The sequence below is a fragment of the Pundamilia nyererei genome, unplaced genomic scaffold (assembly GCF_000239375.1).
Source record: "Pundamilia nyererei isolate P.nyererei 1_Seehausen unplaced genomic scaffold, PunNye1.0 scaffold00017, whole genome shotgun sequence".
NCBI classification, from domain to species: Eukaryota; Metazoa; Chordata; class Actinopteri; order Cichliformes; family Cichlidae; genus Pundamilia; species Pundamilia nyererei.
In genome coordinates this window covers 4,617,896-4,632,084 of record NW_005187418.1, presented here as the reverse complement: position 1 = coordinate 4,632,084, position 14,189 = coordinate 4,617,896, and the positions used below count along the sequence as shown (strand labels likewise).

Here is a 14,189-nt window from a genome sequence, read left to right as displayed (position 1 = left end):
AGAGAGTAATGGTGGTATCTGCTCTGACCTACGCAGCAGCAATCAATACTGACATCTAAACTGATGCAGGCAGACTTGCAACAGCGAATTGAAAGGCATTGTCACACCCTTGTTTTTTGCCTTCTGTTCTTCTTTTATTTTTTCTTCCGCTCTGTCTCACTTTTTCTTCCTCTCCTCATCCATCCCAGTGCCCACCATAGCTCCAGGCAACGTGCAGGCCGAGTCGGTCAACTCAACAACTATCCGTTTTACGTGGACAGCCCCTAACCCCCAGTTCATCAACGGCATTAACCAGGGCTACAAGGTCAGTAGATGCCGCAGTGTCAACACCACCAGCCATCACATCCACTTGGCAGACCTGTCACAGTTGAGCATGTAGTATTACATGTAGCACAGGGGATTGAAAAGCCAGGGGGGTTAACGACATTTGGTGCCAGTGTGAACAATGGATTCTGTTCACCGATTTGTCAGTCTGAGGTCATTCTCTTTATCCTCACGACCATTTCTCATATGTAACTTTGTAAGGCTGCGTGCCCATAATGATAAATGTCTTCATTATTTTGTCAGACGCTCTCAAATGTAGGCTATCTCTGCCCCTCTTGTGTGCACCTTGAATAAATGTAGCCCACAGGGATTCTCAAAACTGCATCCATGGTGCGGTTGTACTTTTCTGCTGACTCCACTGAGACTTAATTATGTTTTTGGGTTTTTCTTCTCTCTCTTTTTGTCTGTCTGTTGAATGACAGTCCACAAGTCTTAGTCAGCTTGGTGGAAGGGTCATACTGTAAAGACCCAATCTGAATTTTAAATACCAGGATTTTCTCCCGGGAAAGAGACTTAAGAAGCAATGAGAAAAGGGGAGGTAGATAGTGTGGGCGGTGATAGAAAGTGTGTCAAAAGCAGAACGGAGAGCTGGAAAATGAAGGCGGACAATCAAGCATTTATCCCGCTGACATCCTCTAGCCAATTCTTTACTTCCCTGGAAGCTCGCTCACTCTGAAAACTGGAAACAACCCAATAGACAACCATTGGGACTCATTACCAAGCAGCTAATTGGTCAATCCAGACCCCATTTGTAGATGCTATATGGTGTGCAATGATGGGATGCTATCATGTCTCTCTTGAGCCTACATTGGTGGAGTTATTCAGTCACTCTCCCCCAGTCAAAACCTCTTTAGGGCATTTTTCTAAATATATTTGGGAGAGCTATGATGCCAAATCTCTCCTCGGAGTGGCTTAGGACCACCACAGAGAGACACTACTGTTAGTTTTGTGAGAATTATTACAGAAGAAAAAGGATTAGTCGCTTTATTTTCAACCGTGTGGGTAATTTCCTTTCTTTTTTTCTATTTTTTCTTTTGTTTTTACATTGTTTTCCCCCCACTTTAGTTGCTGGCCTGGGAACCTGGAAAGGATGACGAAGTTGCCATGGTAACAGTACGACCGAACTTCCAGGACAGCGTCCATGTGGGATATGTGACAGGTCTGAAGAAGTTCACCGAGTATTACACCTCTGTGCTGTGCTTCACCACACCCGGAGACGGCCCCCGCAGCCCGCCTAAAGCATTGAGGACGCACGAGGACAGTAAGTGACTTTTCTTCCACACTTTTGCCTCTCCCACGGTGGCATGGGGACACATGCATCTCACAGTAACACATCCTTTGGGCAAGATCTATTATTCATGTAGTAAGGAGTTGTAGAAAAGTGCTAATGAATGAGTATATTCGGCATCATCATAATTGGGATATAGTTCTTTACAGAATATTTGCGAAGTGGTAAAAATTCCCAGTGTACCCCGGCTCATATTCACGGGTTTTTCTTTCTTCGTTTTTTTCAAATTTTAAAATCCAAACTCTTAAGATGTCAGCAATGAGTGGCTATTTCCAGATCCTAGTCAATCACCTGTACAGCTGTGGCTCAAAGCCTCTTAGGCGTGCTCATTATTCTTATTTGTTCCTATTCAGCCCCCGGTGCAGTGGGTCATCTGAGTTTCACCGAGATCTTGGACACTTCACTGAAAGTCAGCTGGAGTGAGCCCAGCGAGAAGAATGGAGTTCTCACAGGTACATTCACATAACTCCCAAATTATACTTGTAGCCAGAGGCAGAAAAGGTGAGAAATAGCACCTTTTTTTTTTTCCAAGGTGGTATTTGTCAGAGTTGGGTTGACAGACACCAGTCGCATGAGGCAGTGCTCAGGTTGAACTGAGACCGGAGGATTTGGTTTTATATTGCAGCTGCTTGAACTCATTTACTGAAGCCAGCCCAGGAGAGGTTCTTTGTCGTTAGTTGTTGTTTTTCTTTGTTTTTTGTGGGGGTTCGTGCACATAGTGCTTCCCAAGCCACAGACAGAATATACCAGCAATAAGACAACACTTGAGAAAATAAAAAAAAAGAAAGAAAGAGAAGAATATTTGAAAAATGACATTTTTCAGCCAACATTGTCTCCTCTCCCAAGCTCTCCATATGAAATATCTCTCAATAAGGCTCCCTTCGAGAGGCATTGCTCAAGTCTTTTGCAATCGTAGAAGAAATATACAGAAATGTGACCATTTTACTATGAAACAGTATAGTAATAAAAGGGCAAAAAGTCCTTAAATTATCATACATAATAAAGACCAATAAAACATCACATTGACTGATGAGATAGATCATTAAAGTGAATCTTTCAGTGGTAAGAGTGCAGAAATGGTTATTTGGCTTTTCTTAAAATTACATTCCCTACTACTCAGTGATTTTTCTATAATACTGGCCAATATATTGTTTCTATTATTTTTCATGCAACCACGCCATCGACTTATCAGTCGCTTAATGTGCAGTAAATCTTTCATTCCATCGACTCACATGCAGAATGTTTTTTCTTGAGTATTACGTTAAAGAATCTAGCTAACAAATTGTTAAATGTTTGCACAGCTTGATATTTAGCAGCATGTTGTAAAGTATTTTCCAACATTTCAATGTGTTGCACGCTCCCAGGAGACAAACACTGACATGCCATGTGAAATTATTGATTTGGCAAGAAATGCTGCTTAATGCTTTGTGCAATCACATGAAAAGAGCTGCTGGCCAAGGAGCAAATTGCATTAACTTTGAGCGGGTGAGCATGTGTGTCTGTATGTGTGTATGGGAGTGGGCGGAGGATGCGTGAGTGCAGGGAGGTATAATCACAGGCTTATTTAATTTGCTATATTCAATTTTTGATGAAGTTAATTTAATATTTCTGTTAGCTTGCCCTGTAGCACGCAAGCCTGGAGTTGCTATTGTAGTAAAACTGCTGTCAGATTTTCCCTTGGAGGATTTTCTGTCCGTGTCCACTCATCACTGCCTCTCCTTAGGTTACCGCATTTCTTGGGAGGAGTACAACCGAACAAACACCAGAGTCACCCACTACCTGCCCAATGTCACCTTAGAGTACAGGGTCACCGGGCTCACTGCTCTCACCACCTACACTATTGAAGTGGGAGGAATGACCTCCAAGGGCCAGGGCGTGCTGTCCTCCTCCACCATTTCCTCTGGTGTCCCACCAGGTTAGTAACCAAGCATTCACTACAGATACATGAGAGCCTGTGTGCCCAAAATTTTTTATTCCAGATGATATGAAAGAGTAATTAAAAAAAAAAAAAAAAAAAGCAGCTTTTAGACATGAACTGCAGCACTGAACTTTTCTAAACATCACCAGGCAGAGGTGCACCTGACAACACAAATTACTGCAGTATATTGAATGTTAAATAGTCTTTAACCTCCTAGCTCATACTACAAGCCTGTGTGGTGTCATCTTGCATCAATTCTTGCGAGTATGAGAAAAGCACTGAAAGTTCAGTGACTTCACAGCTTGTGAGTGGTCAGCTCCTCCGGCAGAACGCTTTCCCCCAAAAAACAAAAGACAATTTTCCAGATTTTTCTGACACTGTCTAAAGTTCATGTGTGAGAATGGATACACACTAGATTCTACATTTCTCACATTGCAGTTGCATCTTTAATTGTGCCCGCCCACTTAAGTCCCTCTCCAAAATGTCAGTTTGTATTGGCAGCTCCTGTTTCGATGTTCATTCAGTCTCATTGTAGACATCGTCAGCATTCATTTTTTCCGTACTTGGAGAGCGCCCTCTGGAACAGAAGACGTTACACAATTGTGTTGAGGCTAAGTATCACTCATCCTTAGTTGAGTGCTCTTTGAAGAAATAGTCCCTGTAAAATCTGTTAACGGTTCATGTCTATTTTGAGGAGAGGTGGTGGCATGTTGTGAAAGCGAATGAAAGTACGCTTTTACATGATACCTGCAAAAAGCAAGTGTTAGAAAAATTGATTGACATTACAAGTGCCATAGCATTTTTTTTTTTTACATACTCAGACAATATCTACCTTTATCCGCATGCCTTCATTCTCAGGCAGTGTGCAGTTCCAATTAACAATCATAAAACCTTTCCAAGCTCAATTAATTCTCAAGTCAAAATTGTGTCTTTATTCAAATTAATGAGCAACTGGGGACCTTTACTGAACCTTCCCTTCCCGTAGATTTACTGTCACGCATTGAACTCGGTGCGCACACTCAATGTTGTCTGGCGCCAGACACAATGAAATCTGACCCCGGTCACCTCATCTAGGACAGAAGCAAAAAAAAAACCAAAAACCTGCACATGCACGTATCTCCCCGACATTCGTGAAATAATAGCTCCCTCGATAGCATTAAGGACGATTACAGTGTTTAATGATTTCATATTTGCAAAACGGTGCAACAGAAACACAATGCCCACGTCAATTACTGGAGCTACATTTAGAGGCTGTACATCTGTGAAACCTGTGAAATGACAGGCTGTTTTATTGAGAACAGGCCTCAGTGTAGCACTTACGTTCAGAATAGCAATTACTCCCATTGTATAGGTATAAAGAAAACGCCTATGTGCCTGCAACTGTACTGTAATGACCCAGCTAAAAGCAACCTCAGTAATCAGTCATGCAAATAATTTAGAGGTGGTCATTTTACAGCGACACATAATCTGCGTTTCATTATGATTGAATATATTCACATTTAAGCAATCTTGGAAAAAACAGTTTAGTATCCCCATGTGGCAATGATGATATCTTTTTTTCAAAAAATACTGGGTCATACCGATGGGCTATGGTTTGGATTAATGTCTTCAACTAGAATTTATGTTAACTATATTGCACTTTGGGAAGAGGGGATTGCCTAGTAGGTTTAATATTTTAAAAAGTATGAGGTAAAAAATGATGAATAATGAATCCGTTTTTGCACTCGCATAAATTATCCAATACTACCTAGACAAGCACAAAAAGTGTTGATATTCATATACAGTGGGGCAAAAAAGTATTTAGTCAGCCACCGATTGTGCAAGTTTCCCCACTTAAAATGATGACAGAGGTCAGTAATTTGCACCAGAGGTACACTTCAACTGTGAGAGACAGAATGTGGAAAAAAAATCCATAAATCCACATGGTAGGATTTGTAAAGAATTTATTCGTAAATCAGGGTGGAAAATAAGTATTTGGTCAATAACAAAAATACAACTCAATACTTTGTAACATAACCTTTGTTGGCAATAACAGAGGTCAAACGTTTACTATAGGTCTTTACCAGGTTTGCACACACAGTAGCTGGTATTTTGGCCCATTCCTCCATGCAGATCTTCTCGAGAGCAGTGATGTTTTGGGGCTGTCGCCGAGCAACACGGACTTTCAACTCCCGCCACAGATTTTCTATGGGGTTGAGGTCTGGAGACTGGCTAGGCCACTCCAGGACTTTCAAATGCTTCTTACGGAGCCACTCCTTTGTTGCCCGGGCGGTGTGTTTTGGATCATTGTCATGTTGGGAGACCCAGCCTCGTTTCATCTTCAAAGTTCTCACTGATGGAAGGAGGTTTTGGCTCAAAATCTCACCATACATGGCGCCATTCATTCTGTCCTTAACACGGATCAGTCGCCCTGTCCCCTTGGCAGAAAAACAGCCCCATAGCATGATGTTTCCACCCCCATGCTTCACAGTAGGTATGGTGTTCTTGGGATGCAACTCAGTATTCTTCTTCCTCCAAACACGACGAGTTGACTTTATACCAAAAAGTTCTACTTTGTCATGTGGTCAGATGAAACCATTCTCCCAATCCTCTGCTGTATCATCCATGTGCTCTCTGGCAAACTTCAGACGGGCCTGGACATGCACTGGCTTCAGCAGCGGAACACGTCTGGCACTGCGGGATTTGATTCCCTGCCGTTGTAGTGTGTTACTGATGGTGACCTTTGTTACTTTGGTCCCAGCTCTCTGCAGGTCATTCACCAGGTCCCCCCGTGTGGTTCTGGGATCTTTGCTCACCGTTCCCATGATCATTTTGACCCCACGGGATGAGATCTTGCGTGGAGCCCCAGATCGAGGGAGATTATCAGTGGTCTTGTATGTCTTCCATTTTCTGATGATTGCTCCCACAGTTGATTTTTCACACCAAGCTGCTTGCCTATTGTAGATTCACTCTTCCCAGTCTGGTGCAGGTCTACAATACTTTTCCTGGTGTCCTTCGAAAGCTCTTTGGTCTTGGCCATGGTGGAGTTTGGAGTCTGACTGTTTGAGGCTGTGGACAGGTGTCTTTTATACAGATGATGAGTTCAAACAGGTGCCATTCATACAGGTAATGAGTGAGTGGGGGACAGAAAAGCGTCTTACAGAAGACGTTACAGGTCTGTGAGAGCCAGAGATTTTCCTTGTTTGAGGTGACCAAATACTTATTTTCCACCCTGATTTACGAATAAATTCTTTACAAATCCTACCATGTGAATTCATGGATTTTTTTTTTCACATTCTGTCTCTCCCAGTTGAAGTGTACCTCTGGTGCAAATTACTGACCTCTGTCATCATTTTAAGTGGGGGAACTTGCACAATCGGTGGCTGACTAAATACTTTTTTGCCCCACTGTATGCAAAAATGCTTTCTTGCTGTTCTTTGAATTCACCATTTTCAGATTTGCCCCCCCTTGTTGTTTATTTAGCTCAAGTGTAAACAAGTAGGATATCAGATTGAATCATATATCCAGATAACTGCAGTGTAATTGACATTCATGGCATTGTCTCTATCTGTGTACTGTGTGTAAGCATCTTTTCCAAATCTAATCTTCTTTTTTGGTGTCTTGGCTGAAGGTGGGAGCACTCTGGAGAGAATAGCATGAGATAGCAGAGAAATATATGTGTGCAGTATCTGTTCTGCCACAAGAGGGTGCTGTGGTTGATGGATTTTCCTATGTAGTCCACAGACTCAACAACTTGCCCTGTGGAAGAGGCAGCAAGAGAAAAATATCCATATCTTAGTGCACATTCTCCAGTGACATAGTAATATCAGCCCAGTTATTGCTTTATGTGACTCTTTTAATTGTTTTGTTTGTTTGTTTTTTGCTTCCTCACAGAGCTTCCTGGCCCTCCTACCAACATGGCAATTTCCAATATTGGCCCACGCTCCATCAACCTGCAGTTCAAACCTGGCTATGATGGCAAAACTTCCATTTCCCGCTGGCTAGTGGAGGCCCAGGTGAGCCAGATTTTAACTGGAACTAATAATTTATTTGTTTTTTAGTTATATTTAAAAAGTTCAGTAAAAATTCACTACTTTCCTCGGTTCCTCAGAAAGAGAGGTGCAGTATTTGACTCATCTGTTGTCTTATTCCCAGGTGGGTGCAGTAGGAGAAAATGAGGATTGGTTGATGGTCCACCAGGTGTTCAACGAACCTGAGGCTCGCTCCTTAGAGGTGCCAGGTCTCAACCCATATACTTCTTACAGGTAATGACTGGAAACTTGTTTCTGTGAATCTTTACTGTGTACCTGAGTTCCAAAATTATTAAATACAAAGTACTTCTGCAGACATACTACACATTCACCTCAGTACACATTCTCCTGTGGCAGAACACATGCTGAAAAGAACAAATAAAAACTGATCTGCTGCACTGTACTTTTGTACAGACACACAAAGTCACATCAGTATTAGTGTTAACTTAGCAATGCCAGTTTTAATTGAAAGTAATCATGTGCCGTTTGTGTATGTGCACTTTCATTTCAGCATGTCCCAGCAGCTTATCTCATTATGTTTTCCTTTAATTTGAATTCAAGATTATTTTAAAAGTTTTTTTTAAGTGTATGCCTGATTTTTATCTTGGCTTGTTTTTCACGATCGCATTCAATATAAGCAATTAGCATTTCACTGAGCCAATCCCTAAAGGCTCACAACAGCTATAGTTCTCATCATTCCAACATCAGCGCTGCCACTTTTCATTTCAATATAGTTAAATGCAAAAAAATAGTTGTTTTGCATATTCAGGCCATAACGCAAATAAGCCCCCCACAGCATATTCATGCTTTATTCATATTCAGCGCTCTGATCTTGTTCAAATGCAATAAGCCTCATGTAAGAGGATGCAAGTGCGACTATAATGCTGATCATTGCAGGTTCATTTTAAGCTGCCAGATTCCCAGTTTCAGGACTACAGCTGAAATCAAGTAAGTGTTTTCTCAAGCGAGATTCATGTTATGATGTTCAAATCCATATACCAGGTTTCGGATGCGTCAGGTGAACATAGTGGGTACCAGTCCTCCCAGTCAGCCCTCCAGAAAAATTCAGACCCTACCAGCTCCTCCCGACATGGCCCCTGCCAACGTCACCCTGCGCACCGCTAGTGAAACAAGCCTCTGGTTACGATGGATGGTAAGGAGAAATCTTTTTCTAAAATGCCAGTTTTTGTTAGTGATGTCACACTGTAAGAAAAACTTGATGAGTTGAAGGAAACAGGCCTGTTAGTCAGTCCAATATCTCTCAATGTGAACACCATCTCCTTCCCCTCAGCCTTTGCCTGAATGGGAATATAATGGGAATGCAGAGCAGGTGGGCTACAGGGTTCAGTACTCCCGTGCAGGCTCACAGGGCCATCCACTCACCCATGTTATTACCGACCGTCTGGAGAGAGAGTTTACTATTGAGGACCTGGAGGAGTGGACAGAATATGAGGTCAGGGTCCAGGCTGTAAACGGCATTGGAGTGGGACCCTGGAGCCAACCGGTCAGAGGCAGGACACGGGAGTCTGGTGAGTTCCACGCTGTGGAAAAACGCTATTTTGTTTGGAAAAGTAATGCACAAACTTCATCAGATTAGTCAAATCTTCTTTTTTCTGTTAAAGGTCAAATTCCTAAATTGCCTCACACATATTTGTGTGAACATCAAACACATTTTCACAACCCAGAAATAAAAACACGCTGATTACTTCTGTGATACTGTATTTGCAGCATCTGTGCTGAATATCTTTATTATTAGTCATATTAGAGGTGTCAAACAAACACTTAACACTTTGCCATATGGTAAATCCATGAGCAGATTGTTTCCTGCTCAGATGCCCTGCTAGAGTATTTTTAATAGCCTCTTTAATATAAGCAAAGACACTGCTTTTCCATTCTTGCGTCTGCTTTCACGCTTTCACCAGGCATTGGACAGAAAGACATGGAAGGAGCTAAGAATGGAGTCTGAGGAAATTGAGAACACATGGACTTAAATGTGGAATTCCTGCGCTCTTTTTTTCCCCATACTCCAGCAAATTATTAGGAATCAGGCATGTTGTCCAAGGATGAGTGCCAAGGAGGAGAAGAGCCCTATTCTTGAGGGTTTTTTCCACCAAGCCAAAATAATAGAAGCTTCTGTGTGCATACGCAAACACAAATAATAAATCCTTCTCTATTTTAGATCCGTATGTACACAGTAATTGCCCTCATACACAGCATATATGACAGACTTTTTGGAATATGTGGCAAACACTAGACTATCCAGCCCTCTAATCTCTTTATTGTTCCCAGTTCCCTCCAGTGGTCCCACCAACGTCTCTGCCTTTGCAACTACTTCAAGCAGCATCCTGGTGCGCTGGTTTGAAGTCCCAGAGCCGGACAGGAACGGGCTCATTCTGGGCTACAAGGTCTATTTCTGCTTTTTATATTTGGCAGCTATACACCTTTTATTTACTGAGCTTTCCGAGGCATCTAATTAGTTTGGAAAAAACTTGAGCTTCTTTTAAGCAGTGAAATACACAGCATGGTTGCGGTTTTTGAGGCTATTTGTCCTACTTAATTTCCACATTCACTTTTCCCAACCTCTTTCTCCTGTCTCCTCACCGAGTCAGGTGGTTTATAAAGAAAAAGACTCGGACAGTCCAGTCCACTTCTGGACAGTAGAAGGGAATGCCACTCACAGTGTCCAGCTGACTGGTCTGGGGAAATATGTGCTCTATGAGATCCAAGTTCTGGCATTCACACGGATTGGAGATGGACGGCCGAGCACTCCACCTATTCTTGAAAGGACCCTGGATGATGGTAGGAACACAGGATAGAGCAAGATTGAGCATTCCAATTATGTAAAAATAAATATCAATTGATATTGTGCTGAATATTTTGGTAAGAGAATTAAGAAAAGGGAGGGGCTACTTGTATGTTATGTCTGAAAAAACTTTAAATCTTTGTGTGGTCTTCACAGTCCCAGGACCTCCAGTGGGTATCCTGTTCCCTGAAGTCCGGACCACCTCAGTCCGCCTTATTTGGCAGTCCCCTGCCCAGCCGAATGGCATTATACTTGGTTAGTACATACAAAATGTTTTTTATTAAGATTTGGCCCCTAATTCTACTCTAGAAATCAATGGCAACAGTTTTTGCTCCCAATCATTGTAAACATACTTTTGCAAACTTTGATTTGGGTTTTTTTCCCCAACTGAGTGGATTAGACCGTATTCGTTGGGGGAAATCAAGTCTTGTTATTTTCCGGTTTGCAATAAAGGGACTGGGATTCTCTTGTTGGCTTACTGGGGATTTCCTTGTGAGTATTTATTCCATTAAACATCTGTTGGATAATTTAGTTTAAACTGTCCAGTGTGACAGACCTACAAAGTAGCATAGAGGAGCAGATGCTAATGAAATCCTGTCAGAAGGAACACAGCTGTCTGCAGCGCAGCTTGATTTCCCTTTTATTAACAGTATAAACAACTGTTTCTTCAGATACCACTGAAATACATGTTTCATTCTAACCCAGAGCATCTTTGACAGCTTTATTAAGACCATTTGTCTCTTCTCCAGCTTACCAGATCACGTACCACCTCAACTCCACCAATAGCAACACAGCCACAGTGGATGTGCTGAACCCTAGCGCCCGCCAGTACATGGTGACTAACCTCAAGCCAGAAACTGTCTATGTGTTTCGCATCACGGCACAGACAAGGAAAGGCTGGGGTGAGGCGGCCGAGGCGCTCGTGGTTACCACGGAGAAAAGAGGTAACTCGATGTGGATTTTAATACTGACATATTCGAGCGCTGGATATGTGGGGGAGTCATAAAAACAACAATTTAATTGTGAATATGAATAAAATGTTTCATCTGATGCTGATGAAGTGGTGTTTGGAAGCGTAGTAGCAACATAATTTGTATTTCTCTAACAATGCAGGAAATATAGTAACAGTTGTATAAATGGTGCTGAGACCTGAGAACAGACACATGTGTATGATCTCCGTAATGGCATAACATGCAGAGAGCTGCACTAAGCCTTCGTTGCACTTAGTTCATTTCCAGTCAACAGTTCAGCGAGCAGATGTGTTTTCTAGAGGAGTGTCTGTGCCCTGTGGGTATTTATTGAAGCACTCTGATGTCATTGTGAGAATGCATCAGTCCATCTGCTTCCCTCAAGGCATGTTGTGGATCGTGTACTATGCTACTTTAGTTTCTCAGCTACTTTTCATTCCAGCACCAGAATCACACTTTCTTCTTTCTTGTCAGCTCTACATAGCTCATGCAAATATGAGTAAATGGAAAACAAGAAGTATATTTTAAAAAAACTGTTTCTAATAGCTCCAATTTTTCCCCCCGCACATCTGCAACTTCTCCAAACACTCAGTTTGTCCCAATTCGTGTGTCACATGCGCACACAGCAGTCGTCCTTGTATTCCGTTGCCCGTTTCTCTTTCCCTTACTTGCCTCTGTTTTTGCTCCAGCTCGTCCTCAGCCTACCAGCCGCCCCCTGGTTCCTCAAAAACACGTTCAGGCTCGCCAGGTGTTGCTTTCATGGGAGCCTGGTAGTGACGGCCTGTCCCCCGTGCGTTACTATACGGTCCAGCTAAGAGAGCTTCCTGAAAGCAACTGGACGGTCCACTCAGCATCTGTCAGCCACGAGGCCACAACCTACATAGTATCCAGGTAGAGTATCATCAAGTAACGACATCTGGTTACGTTAAGGTGTAAATTTTCACATTCCCTTTATTAGAACAAATGTGTTCTCACACTTCTTGCTGACGCTTCCTCTTTAATATTCCCCTAGCTTTTGAATAGCTGGCATAAGAAATGTGTTCTTTTAGAGAATAATGTTTCCAGAGGATTGCAGTTTGGAACGTAAACGATGGAAATGCATTTGGCAAGTACAAATGTGAAACTGTATTTGCCATTAAGGTTCCAGTTTGGTTTAAAGTATGCCTAATAGTTTGCTTCTAAACCTCGCAGTGAGACTCTCTTTTTGATGTATGGAGTTTAAAAAGTTTGAAGTTTCAATGCTGCAGTTTGTGATAAAGATTGATGTGCTTTTCTGTGCTTTCATCCCTAAGGCTGAAACCCTTCACATCTTACCAGTTCAGAATAAAAGCCACCAATGACATAGGGGACAGCGAGTACAGTCAGGAAAGTGAAGCAATCACAACTCTACAGGATGGTAAGAGTAACACGATGAGCAAAAATCTTTATTCTCATCGTTTACAGCATAAAAATCTGATGACATGATGCATCGTTTACCTTGATCAGAAAGAAGTGGGTCTATTTTTGATTGCTGTTAACTAAGGTAAGACTAAAAGAGTCCAAGTTCAAGTCAAAACGTGCTTGTTTGGAGACAGGTTTCCTGTGACCAGCCAACTTGTGCAATCACCTTGCACTTAAACATGGCCCAGAGGTTGAGGGTGTTACGTGCTTAACATCTGGACAACCAATTGGTTACCACAGCTGCTTGGCAACAAAGTGGTTTGGGACAACTTGGCTGCCGACTGCAAGTTATTCAAAAATAAACTTTTTTGAACATCTATTTTTGCTCTTGTGTGACTCATCCTTAAGCACAAACTTGGTATAAAGCTGGAAATGTCTTGTCTGGCTTGCTCTGTAGCTAATAAGAAGTGCCTCTAAAGCTTACTCGTATGTAATTTTTTGAATATATGCCATATTGATGTATGGCACATTTATGGTGTGTTGTGCAAGACACTTTCTTGGTGAATGTGGTCATTTTCATTTAGTGACACTCTCAAGCTGTCAGCCAGTGTGAACGCTAGTGTTCATTTTCACAAAACAAGCTATTCCTTTGTGACATCTTTTATATGTTAGTGTATAGTATCAAGTTGTTATTTAAAATGTAGGTTACGTTTAAACACAAAAAGTCAGAGGTATGACTTTGATCTGTATCATAGTGAAAACAGTTTTATGTCTGCATCAATTTGCCTTTTGCTGTGATTTGGACATTACTGGCAAAGACAACAACAACTGCACCATCATGAGACAAAAGAGCAACTTTATAAAAGAAAACAAAAGTTTGCCCAGTGGTGCTTATCCAAATCAAGAAACTCTGCTGATCTTTCCCTCAGCTATTTCTGACTCATCAATGGTTCTTCTGTTGTGGCTGTTGTGTATTTATGCTCCATGAATGCCACTGCACATGGATAGGTTAAGCATCTTGAATTGTGCAGATTTTCAGGTCAATTTAGCTCATTTATTTCACTTTTATTACCCCAGTGCCTGACGAAGCGCCCTCGATTCTCTCTGTCACGCCATACACAACAACGTCAGTGCTGATCCGCTGGCAGGTAAGAACAAACAAAACAACTTTATATATATGTTTTCAAACTTCGTGATCTGTTCGAGTGTGGGAAAGTGGCTTCTAAGAGAGCTTGATAGCAAACAGCTAGGCCTATACTTACAGTATAGACTGATAAACACACTGCCACACTGTCTGCGTAATAAAAAGCACTCTCACCCGCATTCCCACCTGAATTAACAGGTCATAAAAAGAAAAACAGGAGGCTCTGAGACACAATTTTAGTTTTATGGAGAACACTTGTAGACTTTATGAGGATCGAGAGTTGCTTGTGCTTTTTTTCTTTCTCCTGTGGGTTTGTTCCTCTCATTGTTTAATCAAAGGGGATTTTTCTTCAGC

General features: G+C 41.9%; 1 protein-coding gene across 4 annotated transcripts in view; it reads left to right on the top strand.

Annotated features, from left to right (window-relative positions):
* sdk2b (sidekick cell adhesion molecule 2b) overlaps positions 1 to 14,189 on the top strand; it is a 276,202-nt gene that overhangs the window by 241,128 nt on the left and 20,885 nt on the right. For all 4 annotated transcript variants that reach the window (XM_005725909.2, XM_005725908.2, XM_013909013.1 and 1 more), the window contains exons 18-32: positions 189 to 304; positions 1,390 to 1,585; positions 1,966 to 2,064; positions 3,336 to 3,527; positions 7,404 to 7,525; positions 7,665 to 7,774; positions 8,543 to 8,693; positions 8,832 to 9,069; positions 9,830 to 9,945; positions 10,150 to 10,339; positions 10,500 to 10,598; positions 11,093 to 11,287; positions 12,001 to 12,202; positions 12,604 to 12,707; positions 13,769 to 13,839. In XM_005725909.2, the coding sequence (XP_005725966.1) occupies positions 189 to 304; positions 1,390 to 1,585; positions 1,966 to 2,064; positions 3,336 to 3,527; positions 7,404 to 7,525; positions 7,665 to 7,774; positions 8,543 to 8,693; positions 8,832 to 9,069; positions 9,830 to 9,945; positions 10,150 to 10,339; positions 10,500 to 10,598; positions 11,093 to 11,287; positions 12,001 to 12,202; positions 12,604 to 12,707; positions 13,769 to 13,839 (2,201 nt within the window). The remainder of the gene's footprint in view (positions 1 to 188; positions 305 to 1,389; positions 1,586 to 1,965; positions 2,065 to 3,335; positions 3,528 to 7,403; positions 7,526 to 7,664; positions 7,775 to 8,542; positions 8,694 to 8,831; positions 9,070 to 9,829; positions 9,946 to 10,149; positions 10,340 to 10,499; positions 10,599 to 11,092; positions 11,288 to 12,000; positions 12,203 to 12,603; positions 12,708 to 13,768; positions 13,840 to 14,189) is intronic.